The 17836-nt window shown below is 42.4% G+C and overlaps 1 protein-coding gene across 2 annotated transcripts; it reads left to right on the top strand.

Annotated features, from left to right (window-relative positions):
* The first annotated feature begins 417 nt into the window (after positions 1–417).
* Positions 418–7186, top strand: mmaa (metabolism of cobalamin associated A). Of its 2 annotated transcripts, none has more exons than XM_026358798.1 (7): positions 418–456; positions 904–1312; positions 1419–1541; positions 1769–1939; positions 2315–2400; positions 3586–3735; positions 6243–7186. In XM_026358798.1, the coding sequence occupies exons 2-7, from the start codon at positions 904–906 to the stop codon at positions 6537–6539; spliced, it is 1236 nt and encodes a 411-aa protein (XP_026214583.1). In that variant the 5' UTR covers positions 418–456; the 3' UTR covers positions 6540–7186. The 2 variants fall into 2 exon arrangements, with proteins under 2 accessions (XP_026214583.1, XP_026214584.1); XM_026358799.1 differs by lacking the exon at positions 418–456 and adding an exon at positions 468–605.
* Positions 7187–17836: the final 10650 nt, after the last annotated feature.

Here is a 17836-nt window from a genome sequence, read left to right as displayed (position 1 = left end):
TAAACTATACTAGAGCAAATGATTCAAATACAAATAAAGAATACTATACAATACACCGACAGACAATAATACTATTGCTTCTGTACTTTAATACATGTTTTGTGATGGAGTATTTTCTAAGTCTGTATTGAGGCACTGACCACGTTGGGTTCAGCAGGGAATTAAAAAATGTTAACATCTGCTGACATCTGGTGGCTAAACACGCTCACTCTGAGACAAAGGCTAATATTTTAATACTTTCAATTCCCCCGTTACGTTCCATACATTTTAATCAATGTTAGTTTCCAATACAAATTTTAGACGTGTTTATTTACGGAGTTTTAAAAACATTTAAAATGTTAAATGTTACACCGGAACTGTTTAGAGGGGGCGGTGGTCGACGTCACCGGAAACGGAAGAGAATGAATGAAACACCCGCTGATATGTAATCAACCAACTTTATTCAGCTGGTTCGAGGTCAGCGTGAATTTACACAACTTTATCAATATTCTGTGTGAAATGATTCGTTTGATATGTTTTGGCAACTGTATTTACAGTAACAGGACGAGTTTAGTTAGTGTTAGCCTAACCTTTAGTGGTGTTAACGCTAATTAATTCAGTTAACGGTAGGTTTTGTTGTTTGACGCTAACTAGCAATGTCACAGCTGAGTTAGCTTCTAGCGTTACTTCATCCTGTAGCTGAAGTTGGCAACATACCGTCTCAGATATAGCAAACGTCTCCATAATTTTATGTTCCTTTCATTTTTTATGTTCCTTTAAATTTATGAATGGAAGTGGAGTCTTGGTAGATTTTAGAGCAAACACTTAGTGGCTCCATTTCAAATTAATTTGATAGAGATCTTTCTATTCCTTCTATTATTTTCTGCTATCTCTAATTGTTTTTAATCATGTTTCCCACCCCAGATGCCCCATGTGTACTACAAAATGGGTCGGTTTGGCCTTTCCCTCCTACGCCACATCTCTTCCTTCCCTTCCTCCAGGACATGCTGTCTCCACCAAAGGGTCTTCCCTGGTTTTCAATCCTGTTACAAGAGCACCATCCCTGTTCACACCTGTCAGCAGCGGAGAGGTGTGAGCACAGCCCTCAGACATCAAATGCAGGACCTGAGTGGGCCTGAGCAAAGACTGTTGGATAAACTGTACGAAGGGCTGATTTCAGGACAGCGTGCGTCTCTGGCAGAGTCCATAACTCTGGTGGAAACCCAACATCCCAGGAAGAAAGAGCTGGCCCAGGTGCTGCTGCAAAAGGTGTTGGCCTATAGAAGAGAGCAGGAGAGTCATAATGGAGGGAAACCGGTGGCCTTTAGAGTAGGTGTGTGGTCTTGGTTTTTGAATTCAGGGTTAGGGTTGACTCTTGTATTCCTTTTAGAAACTTGTATTCTATTGTCACTGATTTTATCTATTCGTTGATTTCTCAGGATTGTCTGGGCCTCCAGGAGCAGGGAAGTCATCCTTTATTGAGGTGGTGGGGAAGATGTTGACTGGACGTGGACATAAGGTGTCTGTGTTGGCTGTTGACCCATCGTCCTGCACTACAGGAGGTAAAGACAGATCATCCACTGTAAATACAATACTGATGAACAGTTGTTATTATGGTGATTTACAACACACTACAGGTTTATGTGACAAATTCTGAGGAATAAAAATAATTTCGGTGTTTTGATAAATTAACCATCATGACACTGTAATCACTGCACAACGTACAACAGCATTGTTACAGGAAAATTCTCAATTTGTACTAGAAACTAAGCCACCTTACTTGTTGCAGGGTCTCTGATGGGTGATAAGACTCGAATGACTGAACTCTCCAGAGACATGAACGCTTTCATCAGACCGTCACCGACCTCAGGAACACTTGGTGGAGTCACAAGAACAACCAATGAAGCCATTGTTCTCTGTGAGGGAGCAGGATACGACATTGTCCTCGTAGAAACTGTAGGTAAGACATGAGTCACTGTGTATTTGAAATTTCTTCTTAAAGTTATATTTACACTGCAGGCTAAATCGGATTTGATCTAACCCTTTATCTGATGTCACTTCTACACCTATTTAATGCAAAATACTAGGCTATATACAAAATATCTTACCTAGGTATCATAGTAAACATAGGACAGATAAAAGAAAGGTGGCAGCTCAGCACTGTGGCTCATTTTCTAAATGCTCATGAGTGGCTCCAGTTGTTCCTAAATGTATTGAATATGATACAACCGATTTGTGTGTATTTGACGGAATAGGTTAAACCTCTTGTTTTTTTGGGGGGTTTTTTTGTGTTACTTCAGCTTGGTGTCACTGAGTAAAACTGTTCTGTTTCCAGGTGTGGGCCAGTCAGAGTTTGCGGTGGCTGACATGGTTGACATGTTTGTGTTGCTGATTCCACCAGCAGGTGGCGATGAATTACAGGTCAGTGCACATGAACAGCAACAGACACATAAGTGATGGTACAGGACCCTGTCCTTCAATCGTTACTAAATGAGTAATGTTAAAATGTTGTTCCTTTGGCTTCCTGATTGTTTCATCACACAAGTATGGAAAAACTCACATTTTATTATTATCCTAATATCAATGGGTGGCTCAAGTAACAACATACATCAGTTATTGCAGTTTACTTAGGAACATTCAATGTTACTTTGCTGCAGGTTTGTGAATATCTGATAAATTCAGGTCATGTGAAGATAATGAAGGTTTAGTTACTCCTATACAAAAAGTCTGTAGAATAAGTTTAAGTTTAAATAAAAATGTTGTTTATGGAGTGAAAATAAATTTGTGTTACCTACATAAATTTCATATACAAGATAAATGCAGATCCATTTATTAATCAGCTTAATTAGTTACCTAATTGGGTTTACTCATTAAGATTAATAGTATGGTAAATATGGCAGGACATTAGACAGATCAGGTGGTATTTGTTTTAATTACTTCTTACAGTAAACCAGGAGTGAGTAGAAAGCTACCAGCTGGATACCATCTTAGATAAGGGTTGTGTGGGGGAAGACAAACTGAACTGATGTCTTCTAGCTACTGGTTGACTTAGAACACCTGAGCCAGGTAATCAACAGTGAATAGAGCATGGATGGAAAACAAGCAGGGCAGTGGCCTTCGAGGACTGGAATTGGCCGCCCATGTCTTCATCTGTTCATCTATACTATATTAACTAAGGACATAAACGTATGTTATTCAGATGGTGAATACAGTAGCGCCACAAACAATGAAACTACTTTAAAATATGGCACAAATAGATGCTCTTTTGCACTGAGACATGACTTATTACATGACTCAAGAAGAGCAAAAGCAGACCTTTCTTTAATAAAAGCACATTGACAACAAACCGCATTGACAGTTGCTGCCTCTATTCACCAGCTGGATACAAAAACCACAAAAGTGAAAACACATTTCAAGTGAGACATTTTTTAGAGTAATTAAATAAGCACAACGAGTTCCTTTTGTTCTGGATCAGTCTGAATATGTGTTAGTGGAAAAAATCAGATTGTGTTTTTTTCCAACAGATTATGTGTCTAGACATCAGATTTATTTAGTGTTTTCAGAAGTTAATGACTCCCTCACCCCCCTCCCAAAATCTGTGTGTAGGGTATCAAGAGGGGCATCATTGAGAGGGCTGACTTGGTGGTGGTGACAAAGTCTGATGGAGACCTGGTGGTGCCGGCCAGGAGGATCCAGACTGAATACACCAGCGCTCTCAAGCTGCTCAGGAGACAGTCCAAGTCCTGGAACCCCAAGGTGTGTTTGTGAGAAAGAACGACGTCAGTATGTTTGTTGACAGTGTCAAACGGGGGGGGGGGCAACAACAGAATGATTAGACATTAAAAAAAATAACAGATTAAATTGACAAGTGTTGAACATTTGACCTACTGAGCAGCTGCAGCACAAGAACTGCTGCTCAGTGGACCCAACAAGCTGTCCCACTGAGAGGTCAGGGAGGGGGGAGAATAGTGATGATGATAATGGTGGTGGTGGTGATGATGATGATGTCATAGCGTCATGGTTTCAGTACTGCAGTGTCTCACCCCTCCCTGTATGTCCCAGCTCACCCGCATGCCTGCCTGGCCTTGTCCCTTTGTTTTCCCAGCCCAATGCAGCATCTGCCCACTGGGCAAGCTGCCAGGTAACACCCCCACCCCCAGCTCGTGCTGCTCTGAATACTCCTCTGCTGTGTAATGCTTTTTGCTGATTAGACGCCTGCACACTTGCATAAAAGCTGACAGGCTGGTCTTATAGTCTCTCTATTTGTTCTTAACTCTGCTGTTTGCCTCCTTTTGTGTCTGCATGTGTAGCCTACAGTAGCATAATCAATGATTTAGTCTGGCTCTGTCTTCATTAGTCTGGCCTTTATTGTCTGCCTTGCTCAGCATGAAAACATAGAACATGCAAAGCTCAATGCGTGAATTCTATATTTTCCATATTTCTTTTTAAGCTTAATTCTACTAATAATTATAGGGCTGCAAATGTTTATTTTAATTGTTGGGCGTTTTACATAACTAACAAAAGCTGCAAAATGCACACATTTGATAAGCTGCGGTATATTTGCACAGTTTTGCTTAATAAATGTTATTTCAATGATTTCTGTAACTTCGAATTCCCAACAAATTTAATGTTTTAATTTAATTAAGTGTTAATAGTATTGTCCGTTAATGTCACTCCACCATTTTTGCTGCTCGAAGAAATGTTACTAGTCTTAGGGAATGCATCTGTGAAATTTCTTGAGTGATGCTGAAAGAGTTTTATCAAGTCTGAAGATATTACTCGGTTGACTTTTACTCAACTGAAATCTATCTGATTTCCTCGTACTCCGTAAATACCTTGTTTCTAAAGTTGCTTCAGTGTTTTCTGTTCTTTTCTTGTGAGTCCCCCTGTGTAGTACTGTAGTTTTCTTACTTCTGTTGTAGCTTCAAAATTGAGTTCAAACTTGTTTATCGTCACATTTCTGATAGAAGCAAGTTTATAGTAAAGGAAAATAATAATTTTGTTTTACGATCATCTGTTCACATCCAGGTGCTGTAGATGAACTAAACTATAGTTTTCTTGAAATGGCGCTAAACCAAATTATAAATTCCTGTCAAAATTAACACAGGTTTAATTTCCTTTTTATTCATTAGACGCAGATGAAAGATTAACCTAATGAAGGCCATTGATCACAGGCCTAAACACTCTGGCCTATTTAGAATTCCCATAAATCTGAGGCATTTTTCACTTGGGTCCACTTTGAATTTGAAAGTTACCCTCAATTTCATCATGTGCTCTTGGACCTCTGAAGAGAGACATGAAGTCACTTGTTGAAGAACTGAAGACCAAAGTGACATTTATCCACCAATAGGTTGTATGAACAAGTGAAACGGCCACTTTCTTCCAAGACAGAGGTGCCGAAAAAAAATCTTAAACATAAAAGACACTCAGAACCAAAACAGCAGCATCTCCCCAGACAGAACTGAAGCCATGTCTCTGTGAAAAGCCTAAAGCTTTGACAGAAAGATTTTTTGTAGACATTTTGACAAAATCAAATGCAGTTTATATGTCATCTTTGAAAGAATAGTACTTAAAAAAGTGGTTTTGGTATGTTTGTATTACTTACTGCATATTACTAGTTACTAATAAGTTTATTGGGCTATATATAAGTGATAATGCACATTAATCAACATTGATATTTAAAATTATTCACTGTAAATGTGACATTTAGCTCAATAGTTCATAGTCCACACCCAAACAGTAATACAGTTAAACTAGAGATAAAATATCACAGCACTTTATTTTAATATAAAGTAAATAAAACACTATTACGTTAACTACAAAACACCACGTTATTCAGAACATTTATCCAGCAACAAGAGAGAGGGAATGACATGCAAAGGTCCTCAGCTGTAAACAAACGAGACATTATGGTCATTTTATTTACACTAAGACAGTGTTTTAGTGTTCCAGAGGTTTGCGTCTCTTAAGGAAAGTCCTGGTTGTCTAATTTTGTTAATTTGCTTCAGATAAGTTGGACAATACAGTTGCCTGTCATCTCTTTCATAAAGTGGCTCAAACGAGGACATGTTATGCTGTAATGAGTAAATGAGGAGCAGGTCTGTGGAGCATTTATAACTTTCTGTGCTGAATTAAGTATGGATGGTGATTTACTGTGCCTTTGGTCATATCCTCAGGCTGAACAGTAAAGTTTTCCTAACTACCACCTGTTCTTGAAAAAGTTTAAACTCACACATGCAATCCCCCCCCAACTCCCTCTTCAGGTGGTGCGCGCCTCCTCACACAGCGGTGAGGGCATCCCAGAGGTCTGGGCCAAGATGGAGTTATACCGGGACGCCATGCTGGCCAACGGTGAACTGCAGGGCCGGCGGAGGGCCCAGCAGAAAGTTTGGATGTGGAATTTGATCCAGGAGAATGTTTTGTACCATTTCCAAAATCACCCCGGAGTCAGAGATGCTCTACCCCACCTTGAGGACAGGGTCACCAAAGGGGCTGTCTCTCCAGGCTTGGCTGCTGACCTGCTTCTTAAAGCCTTCTCCTCACCCTCATCATCATCATAGATATCAGTGGCAGTGTGCTCTTGAAAGAAGACTGATGCCACTGAATATGTGGCCTTGACTCTGTGGACAGAGACAGAGTGGACAGTTCCAATGTTCCAATTCCACTGTTACAAGGCCATGGAGATATATTCATATAAATTCAAAACTGAATTTATGAGAGACGGTGTTTAAGAGTTGGATGGCACATGTTTCTGCCACTATTTAATTTAAACACGATATTGGGCTTGTGGTCTTTGACGTTACTACAGCCCCTTTGAACAGTTTGCACAATACTGATCACTTTCAAGAACAGAAGGAGGAACTGTGATGTGTTGTTCATGCCTTTCACACTGATGTGACAAATACTGTAGCGACAGCATCGTCTCTGATGAGCTATTTTCACTGAGGTTCCTGCCCATAGATTGATTAGGACCCACATTTTATAACCTGAAAGGAAAAGCGTTTGTGCATAAGATCTTGAGTAGGATTTGTATCGTCAGATGTTTCTGCTGTGGACGTTGATCTAATAACGAACACTAATTTTCAAGGACAACCATACTATTAAAATGTCTTTTATTCACTACTTTTGTTTCTCCGTGGAACAGTATTTTAAAAGAATAATGTGGATCTTAAGTGCATATGTTAATAGCATTAAATCTGTTGGTGTAGCTGGCCAAGCCTTTCTCTGTCTTTGTGTTTGCTCTTGATATGAAAAATGGGAGTGATTAATGTAACCTCGACGATTATTAGTCCTGGGATTTGTCAAAGATGTAATGAAATTTATTCTGCACTCTGGAGCCAGAAATGTCAGTGCTAGGTATCCCCTGAATGAGTCAGCTGCACAGTAGCTTCTAATTCAGGCAAAACACACTTTAATATTTTCAGAATTACCTTCATAATGCACTGCACTTCTCGGCACCACCAGAGATTAAAAGACAAAGAGAAGTCACACACTCAGACCTCCACTGCAACTACTTTATTAATTTTAAGCAGACCTGCTGCTTTATTAAGGGTAAAGTGGTAGACTCTAGTGTCTGTAGCGTACGGCTGTACTCTATAATGTAGGCAACGCTGTGACGTTCATTCCAACAGTATCCTACCTAAAAAGCCAGTGAACACTACTATTTTCAGATTATCTATCATTTATCTTTAGCAATTTAGAAAATGATGATAGAAATTAGACGTTTGGTTGATATGATGATCTGAAGATATTCAGTTGACACTGATATAAAATGAAGAAGAGCAGTATATCTGAGGGTTTTTACTGTAGTTTATGCAAATAAACAGTTCAAAAGTGTTATATAATTGAATACCAACAAAGGTTTGTGCAAGTAGAATAACCATAAAACACTACCAGAAGCACCCATTAATTTTTTTTATGTATTATGAAAGTGCTTAGACAAAAAAAGAAGGTAGTCAAATAAATTGAGGAACAATAATATTCAGGCTACATCCAAAGGGTTTTGTCAGCATTTAGCTGAATATACAGAAAAAGGAAAGAGAGCTTTCTCTAAAAATGTGTTGGCTAAGTAAAATGATCTGAAGCAATCGATTACAACTTTTTGTCAATTAGGAATAAAAAAAAAAAAAAAAACATGCAATGCATCACTAGACACTAATGGCATCTGTAAAACACTTTATTGAAGTGCAGTTTTATTGAATGGCTGTGTTACAAAAAAAAATAACATGGGACGAATATAAGGGGTAAATGATTCTCCCAACTGGCAGCAGACACCAGTAATTGGATTTAATGTTAAGTATGTATATTGTTCATGATACGCAGATGCACGCCTGTAGAGGCCAGTCTTTACTACCTTCAGCCACTAGAGGGCTGCCTAATTCCACTCAGCCTCGGATTCATTATCCTAATGACGGAGCCCTCAGTGCCAACCTCCCTCCTCTTCATAACGCCCCCACCTCCTGCCCTCCATCCATTCTTCATTGAGGTTGCCAAGGGTGCCAGGTCACTCAGAGGTGAGGACATCAGCAGCTGCCACTCTCCTGGAGCACAGGCTGTACTGTAGACTTCACTCCTGGTGCCAAACTCTCCTCAACTGTTGTCAATCGTCGCTGAAAAACCAAAGAGAGCAATGCTTAGTTCAGTAAACGAAAGGAGGGTCGGGTGTAAAGCTTTCAACCTCAACAACCTTTTCTTTGAAAAGACTATATTTCAAGGGAAAAATAGGATGAATTCAATACTAATCTGCGCTCGTCCTTGCTGGACTGCTTTGGAAAAACTGATCCTGAGTCCCCCAGCTGCTGGAGAGGCTCCTAGGTTGCTGCTCGTTTGCTTTGCCTGCGTACGAGACAAAGAATGCCCCTTGAATGCAGATGGATTCATTAGGTCTGAGTAACACCCTTCTCCTCCATCATGCTGACACAAACACATACACACTGTAACTGGTCTGGCTTAGCAAAAGGGAACAGTGAGTCCTGCAGCACTGGACGTTCTCCACACACAGGCATGCATATACGTACACACACAGTTGTCTCCAGTGTAAACAACACCATGCGGTTTCACTAGGGAAGATTAACTCAAATGCTGCCGGATCGTGTTCGACCATTTTAGCCTAAACACAAGGCCCATCCACATGTGTTTAGCATTTTGCTGGATCTCTTGAATGTAAGCAGAGGACAGACACAGGCTCTTTGATGAGGTTTTTTCATGTTTAATAGAGGGGCTCACATTGACAGCCTTTCTTTGTGTCAGCAGTTTGAACTCGAAATGCTTTCCTGGCTCGGGACAAAACAAAATGGTACCCTCATACTGTTGTAATTTCAGTTCGAAGAGGAAAAACCCAGCTTTTCCCCTAGAAAAACCTCAAAGTCTGGAACGAGTCCTGAACAATGGGGCTGTATGAATGTCAGTAAACAACACAAGCATATTGTAGAAAGAACAGATGTTTGTTTTTCTTCTTGTTGATTATGTCTGTGTTACAGTTTGGTTGTTTTCTGGTCAGATCAGAGTATGAGGGAAGCCTGACACTGAGGGAAATGTCAGACTTGCCCTCCTACCAGGCTGATTTGGGAGCTGTGTGTGTGTGTAGTATGACAACCGGTCATGGGCTGCTGATCCACAAAGCTTCACCCCGTCCCTGCTATGTTTGCTCTGCTTCTCACAAGCGCATGCCGCCACACTCGCCCATCCTCCTCCCCTCTTTTTTTACACACACATGAACGCCCGTCCTCCTCACCTCCTACACATCTTGTACCTACGTACATACAAGCCATCCATCCATTGTCACATACACTCGCACACGCACTTCCTGCCTTATTGCCCTCCCGGCTGCTCTGACTCGGCTGGCTGCGCTGGCTGTTTCTCTGCAGAGACAGATGAGTGTGTGAGAAGCATTTCCTCCAAGCTTGGGGCTCACTTTCAAGGCGGCTGCAAAGTGATACACGGAGCCACACGCTAATGGGGTTGGAGAGCTGCATCGAAACCCTGAGCGAGTGTACATGTAACACCCCCCTCATTATGTTGCTCTGATGGGTCACTGTGCAGCCTCTTTAAGAAGACCCTTATGGCGACATGTCTTATTATATCAACTGCTGTGATGGATGTTAATACCAGGCTTTGCTGTGCATGCCTCGTGCTCTCTAGCCTGTAGAGTGATCGGTGGTTGGTATTCGAAGTGTGTTTCATTGCATGGGCTAATTCTGTTTAACCTGGTGATGCCTGCTAGATGGTGTGGTCAGAATGCCCCAGGGAGACCGGTATGTACCTCTGCTTTATTACCCACCTGACGAAGCTCGCTCTCCTACACAAGCACGGTCCACTGTTTGCTATGTGTAATTTACTGGACAGCCTGTGGGCCAGGCCTTCATCTGCAGGAAGGCGCGAATAGAGTCTTGGCGCCAGTAATTGGACTTTAGAACTGATTGGGGAACTTGATTGACCCCCGGTAATGGATTTTAGTGAATAATTATTTGTAGTTATGGTTGGAAGATGATATCAGGGAGAGAGAGACCAATCCCACCAGTGTGACTCACCCCTGCCGCCAGAGCAGAACGCTGCCAGCACTCAATTAATGAAATCCAGCTGCTCAGACTCCCCACGTGTAGTGGCTGATCAAAAAAAAAAAAAAAACACAGGGGTCTGGTCAGAAAAAGGGTTATCTTCATCCAACCTTTCCCTTTTGCACAACTGGCAGCCTGTGGCCCATCACAATAGTGATTAGAAAATCTTCTTCACTCCAGGTACAAGACATTAGGGTTGATAATGTCTCCATTATTTTTTAACTGCCTGTGGCATTGCTCAGCACAGCCCACGGCAGCCATGTTAATGAGACCTCTCAAGATGGCAGGCAGCGCCTCCTCAGGACACAAAATGCAATCACTCTTAATCCAGCACTTTAATTGCTGGCCAAGCCTGCCTAAGTGAATTCAGCTGTTCTGTCTCTGCAGGCGAGTGGCTACACCTCAGGAACGCTCCAGCATGCAAAGATAAACTGGGCTTCAGTACAAATGGGAAGTGATACGAGCTGTCTGTTACAACTGATGCTTATTTTTCTGCTTTGAGGGTTTCAGACATCCATTGAGAACTCGGAAAGTCAGTAATTTCTCTTCTCTCACTGCCTTTATGCATTTTTCTAGGTCTCTGAGACATTAGGAGGTAATACACAGGGAGCTGCCCCCTTGCTCACTCCCCTTTCTTTTATCATCTTCGCTTCTTGATTGACCCACTTGCTCCCACATCACTCTCTATCCCTCTTCCTTCTCTCTGCCTTCATCCTTCCACCATTTCTCCTGTCATATGTCCCTGTCCCTCCCTCCCCTGCTCCTCATCCCGCTTCTCTCTCCCTTCGTGTGACCCCTCATTGCCCTCTTGCCAGTCTCTATTATTTCTGGCTGCCCAGTGGCCTGGTCAGGCTGGTGCTCCGGGGCTCCAGGCAGCCGTGTTATGACAGGTAACACTGGGCTGCACACTCTCTCTGGTAACATGTGGAGGTCAGCCTGTCATACCTGTCCACAGTTCCACTGTGCACACACACATGCGCACATGCTCACACAGACAAATGCCATGATATGCGGTGTATGAAAAACTGCCAGACAGTCCTGGCCATAACCTTAGATTCAGCAAAAAGTGAGCAATGAAGCGCAGTGGAGCAGAAATACACTTTTCCCCATTGTCTTCCTTTTGTGCTTGTGTCTTTTTCCAGAGGTCTTAAATGATGTGCTGCTGCCACAACCTGCACAATCAGTAGGAATGCTGTAGTTGTGTCTGTTTAGCACACAGGAGGAGGATTTAACTGGATAGTGGCTGTTAACTACCGCTAGACTCTTCTCTCTCCTGGCATGGCCTGCTCCCCTTTTTAATGACCGCTCTCAGTTGCTGCCCCGAGGGGCCTGCAGGACAGAGTCAGCCAACATCAGACCCTCACAGCACCTCCAAGACCATCTGCTCAAACAAAACAAAATATGTTCTGCGTGTTATTTGTCTTCTGCGTCCATTGGTTTTGGCTTGTAAGAGGAGGTGTTAAGTTACAATTTGTTTTATTTATATCTCTTTTTAATGGGATAGGAGTGGGTACAAGCGTATTGTAATGGATTTCCCGCTTGTGCTCTCTCATTTCTGTCCAGCTGCCCTCTCTCAAGTAGTGAATTGCCTAACTTTTGAAAGGTTCAGGACCAGTAATGAGAACAGTCATCCTCTACCTGACCGAACAAGCTCTATCCACCCTGGACAAGATGGTAGCGCCCCAGTAGTCGATCAGCAGTTGTTGTTACCGTGGCATGCTCCTGGCTCCCTATCTGATCCAGGGCAGAGCCCCACACTACCAGCCTTGTGAGGGCCAAGGGCCGGCATGGGTTTGTCACGCCAGGTTGACATTTCAGGGAATTTTGCCAGGACACCACAGCACATTTCGTCCTCCTGGACAAGTGGTGTGGGAGCGAACATGTCAACTCAGGCAGATGGGCAGGCATTAGTGCCAATGGCACTGGACCATACAGGACCGCTGGCCTGGCAACTGTCAGTCAGCCAGACAGACGTCATGCTTCCTGGCACATAGTGGAGGGGCAGGTGTGTTCTTTTAGTAGTGAACTGCAGGAACGTGTGTCTAAATACACAAGACATGAGACCTTAAACGAGATCCAACAATCTAATTTATTACATAAGTAGAAGGACAAAAACAGAAGAAGAAGAAATACTGAGTGACAGGGGGACATTGCATTTATTATTTTCATCAAACTCAACAGTGGAAAAGTAAAAAGCAAATTAAACGAATAAAAATTGGTAAAATCCAAACTGAAATCAAACATCTGCACGTTTCTTTTAAAGCAATCTGTGGCTGCCAACATTAAAATTAAATGCAGTCATTGATTAAAAAATAATCTACTGCTACTTCCTCTTCAGGCAGCTCTTGCTCAGTGAGGTGCCAACGTTTACTCTAACTGAGATTCTGTGAAGATGACGCATCCGGGCAGAAGGACAAACACCATCAGTCAGGACTTTAAGCTCCATCAGATTCGTGTATGTGATCTGCCATCTTCAGGTGTCTGAGGCTCTGAAGCAAAGTGTCTTGAAGAACTGATGTGTAGATGTAAATACATTTTTGCAGGAATTATGCATTTTCAAAAATTAAATCATAACCTTAAAATACGCATGGCTCATACAGAAAAGATTGGCACCCTTCACTTAAAGAAAGAAAAACCCACAAAGATCCCTGAAATAACTGAAACCGATTTGTTTTCAACAGTGGAGTCCTCCTCGGTCGTCTTCCATTAAGTCCACTTTGGCTCAAACAGTGACTGATGGTGTGACCTGATGCTGATGTAGCTCGAACTTGGATTTCACCTTTAATGTCTTAGGAAGTTGTTCTAGCTCTTTGATTACCATTCGTATTATCTGTCTCTTTGTCATTGACTGTCCTCTTGTGGCCACGTCCAGGGAGGTTGGCTACAGTCCTGGTGACCTCAAACCTTTGATTAATATGTTAAACTGTAGTCACAGAAACATCAAGCTGCTTGGAGATGGTCTTACAGCCTTTACCTTCAGGATGTTTGTCCAGGCCAGTCACTCCTTAGCTTCCTGTGGTCCATGTTGAGTGTGGTACTCACCAAACAGCAGGTAAAATAGGCAGACGGACTGATGGCTGATGAAGTTTGAAGACACCTGTGATGCTCATTACAGGACACACGTTAGTGTAACATGTGCCTATGGTCAAATAATTTTTAGAAATAATCTTTTCTAGGGGTGCCATCATTTTTGTCCAGGCCAGTTTCATTAGTTTGTTTTTTAAAAAGCTTTTGTTGAACCACAATTAAAAAGCTATTTCTGATTTTCATGAGTTAATTTTTAGTAAATGTTTATTTATTATTACTTTTATCAGTTAGTTCAGTGACCTTTGTGGGTTTTTCTTTCTTTAAAGGAAGGGCACCACGTCCACGTCTGTACACATGGAAAACAAATCTTCAATATTGTTTTTTTAAAATTATATCTTAATATTGACATCATAAACCTTCTATAGTGTCTTATTATTTAGTTATGTCCAGGGTTATTGTGGCCAAAGCTAATGTTTAAGTTAGAGGGATGGATCCTCTGCTTCACAAGTAACTAGAAAACAAAAACGGGCTTCAGTGAAGGATGATTTGTGAGTATCTGTGCATATATGTCTTTACGTGTGCATACGTCTGATACAATTTCATTATCTGTGCTACACCTGTGCTTCTGTAGAGGTAAACCTATGTTGTGCTGCACATCTCAGGCAGGCCTGCTAGGCAGGAGGGCCATTAATCTTAGCTAAATCAAATAAATCAAGTGCACTTTAGAAAAGAGCTGTCAGTGTAATTGTTGTGATAGCCATTCCCCGGCTACTCCAGGGGGAGCTCTATTGAAAATTGTGCCAGGGAATGCACACTCGCCACAATCCAAAAAATGCAAGAGCTCTGAGAAGAGATATAGCTGAGGCTGCCCTCTGAGATAAAGACATCTGAAGCTTCCCAGTTACATGATGAACACTGCTGTGAGTGATGAGATTGAAGTTGCAGCAATGTTGTTGCCACATAGTCGGTCATAGTGGGAAGCTCGGACAAGGCCGCTGCAGTCTAGTAGGCTTGTCTTTGTGTTTGATCTTCCCCAATGTTAAATGCGGCCAAAACACCCCTAAATACTCTGCTCTGCAGTTGGTGCTGGAGTTAAACGATTTTGCTGAAGAAAAAGCCACTGCAGTGATAAAACATCAAATGCAATCTTCAGCACCATCCCGTGTGTCTGCGCAGAAAGAGCACAGTTTGGTATTTACATTTAAAAGAAGGCGAAACCCTTTCAAGGAAACCATATTGGTGGTAGCAGGATGGAGACAGAGGAGATAATGGGGATGGAAAGCAGCATGTGAAAATGCTGCGCTGCCCTCGGCGTACCTCTCAACCAATGAGGGTTAAATGACTATCTAGGCACCTTGGCAACCATTTCTGTGGTTCATCTGCCTCTAATTCAGCTGTGGTTAGACTGAACAGGTTGCATTCATCAGTCAAATGTTTTTTGGTTTTCTATCAGAAACAGTCAATCAGCTGTCAGGGAAATGTGTTTGTGCACACTTGATCTCACAGGAACAATTAGTGTTTTCTTGTTTCTGGGCTTAGACGGTTTTTCATAGCTCCTTTTGTCATTGTTTATGATAAGCACGCTCTCATCTTAAACATTCCTCCTACATGTTTCTTAAGATTCCAGCAGATGGTGCCAAACTGTGTGCGCTTGTGTACAAAAGTGTGTGTGTGTGTGTCTTTGTGCCAGAGCATTCTTGAGAGATGAAGAGAGCCCCTGTCACTCGCCTTCACATCAGGTAACACAATAACCAGCGGAGAAGAGCAGGACAAAAGGGTTTTAGATAAAAGATTATACTATATTTACTCAAGGTTTCAGCCGAATGCATTACGATCACAGGCTTGTCATTCATTTGTGCAGATGAAGAAGAAGAGAAATATTTTAACTTCCATCAATTATGTGACAGGACACAAGACAACAATTTGTCTCCGCTTCGAAAAAAAACCTTCTCTACAGTCGAGAATAAAAGTAAAAGTAACAGGAAAGGTTAGAAAATGTGAAAAAAGATGAGAAGACATGGATGGATGCAATCGCTGTTAATTTGTTTGACCCACTCTCTTCAGAAATGAGAATGGATGGAGGGATTCCTGATGTCCTGATTGGAAGATGGATGAGCGTGCAACTATGGCTTTAATTGATTGAAGACAGGAATTCAGTTAGGGATAATTGAATCATGGAAATCATTAAAAGCTCAAGTGCATGAGATAATTAGGAGAGCTAACCAGGTTGTAATCAACTCCGTACAAATCATCGTTTAGATTTGGGACTAAAAGGAGTTTATTATCCTGCAAGACTTAAGGTTTCTGGACAGTTGGTGTAAAACATCAAACCATCCTTTTAAAGGCACATTCAAGTGCTTTGAAGCAGCTTTTTGTGTGTGACTCGGATCATATATATTAATAAATGACTGCTCGGTTTTAATATTTCCGTTTACTTTTGGCTAATTGGTCTCCAGGCCAGTTTTTCCTGCTACATATTTCCAGGGTCAGCCGGGGGTCAGTGTTCTACTTCATTACTCCATCCATTGAAATAAGGAGCCTGATTAGTTTGGGCTTGACCTTGGGCTGTTCTGCTAAATTTCCCCACTTCAGATCTATGCAGACTCGAATCGTTGAAATCATTGTTGTTAAAAAAAAAACAAAAAAAAAAACGCGTGCATTTCTATTTCAGAATTATCACGTGTTGTGTTTGAGCAGGCAGTTTTTACTGAGACTCTGTTGTGAATCGGTGGGTGATATCTTTAGGCTCAGTGTCACAGGAGATGTGAATGAAGTGCAGTGGCGACTGTTACCCATAGAAACCAAGTAACCTATGGCTGGTGACTGTCATAAAATGCCATGGTAACAGCAGAGCCTAACAACAGGGGAGTTGGCTGGCTTGTGTCCTATCTATTTCAAAGACATGATCATACTTAAGTAGTGCTGCTCTCCCTCTGCCCATTGCCGTCGCCTCCCCCCGCCGCCTTTCTATAATGTTTGTCATCCAGTTGGAGTGGCCAAGCTTTATATTTGAGGCAGCAGCCAATACGGGGGTATGATCTGTTCCCCCCTGCTGATTCAGGCTGCCCTAAGTCTGGATATGCCAGGCACAGAGACTTGCGGGTAATTCCTCCCCTTCCTCTCCCTCCAAACACCCCCTGCGGTTCTTTTTGAATCAGATTGCTGCTGACCCCCACCGAGTGATGTCTTACCCTAGAGAACGGGGAACAGGCACAGCAGGGGAGCGGGCAGGCAGTGAAGCTATGCCCCCGGGCTGGGCACCAAACATGCATGTAAATACACATCTCACCATGCGTGTCCAACCCAACTCCGGGCTCAGAATGAGTGACACGGCACACGGGCCTGCACATCGTTTCTCACTGCTGCTCTCCCAGGTGTGCTCGAGGTGTGGATTGTCTTTTTCCTGCTTTTCTGCACACAGTTGAACGTGACATCTTTATTTTTTGGGTGCACTTTGCATAAAGCAGCTTGTGCAGGCTGGTGCTACACACTCAGACTGTTAAGACTAAATAAACCTGGCATTTTTTATATTTTACCAGTTCATCTTGGTGCCTAATTTTTCAAAGATGAATAGATTTACAAATCAACAAGAAACCTCAGCGGAGTCTAGTTCTGTGCAGTTTGAGCCTTGGCTTCAACCCATGCCAAATCGATTCCAGAGGTCATATTCTTCCTTCATTTTCCTTTTCCCGTGCACCACTGGTCCTGCTCTGCTGCCTGCACTGAAGGCTGTCTATGGCAGGACTTGGTGTGTTTATTTTCTCTGTTGGAGCAAAAACAGGAGATCTGTCTCCACTTAGCAAAGCCTCTACTCCTTCACAGACTAAAAACCTCGATGGTGAATGCAGGAGGGGTTAGGGAGGGGGAGTGCTTGGAAGTACTGATGCTGATTGAAGCGCGTATAGAGTTTATTGTAACAGAGGGAGAAATGAAAGGGCAGAAAGGAACGAGGAGGTAAACGGGTGAAGAGAAAACCAGAGCACTGAGCGAGAGGTGGAAGGAGAGAGAAATGTATATGAAGCTATAAAGGGAAAAGCTAAGAGTAAGGTATGTGGAGAGCAAAATACAGAGAAAAAGAGACAGAGAGAGGCCAGGCAGCTGGGAGCTCCCACAGACACGCACTTCTGTCTAAGCAGCTTTCCTCTCAGGGCAGGGTCACGGCAGGTCACGGCGGGATTACACTTTTGGCAAACAAGAGGGAGCTCCTCTCTCACAAAGCCGTGCACGACTCCCCCATGACTCTCAGCAGCTGTAATAAAGCCAAGGCAGCCTGA

Source organism: Anabas testudineus, chromosome 1, assembly GCF_900324465.2.
Source record: "Anabas testudineus chromosome 1, fAnaTes1.2, whole genome shotgun sequence".
NCBI classification, from domain to species: domain Eukaryota; kingdom Metazoa; phylum Chordata; class Actinopteri; order Anabantiformes; family Anabantidae; genus Anabas; species Anabas testudineus.
Note: the sequence above shows the minus strand (reverse complement) of the source record. Positions and strands in the feature narration are given on the sequence as shown.

Excerpts from the sequence above, each read along its gene's own strand:
- mmaa (XM_026358798.1), top strand. The coding sequence starts at position 904 with ATGCCCCATGTGTACTACAAAATGGGTCGGTTTGGCCTTTCCCTCCTA. Across the intron at positions 1,940-2,314 it reads TGTCCTCGTAGAAACTGTAG|GTGTGGGCCAGTCAGAGTTT; the intron begins GTAAGACATGAG and ends TTCTGTTTCCAG. Across the intron at positions 2,401-3,585 it reads CAGGTGGCGATGAATTACAG|GGTATCAAGAGGGGCATCAT; the intron begins GTCAGTGCACAT and ends ATCTGTGTGTAG.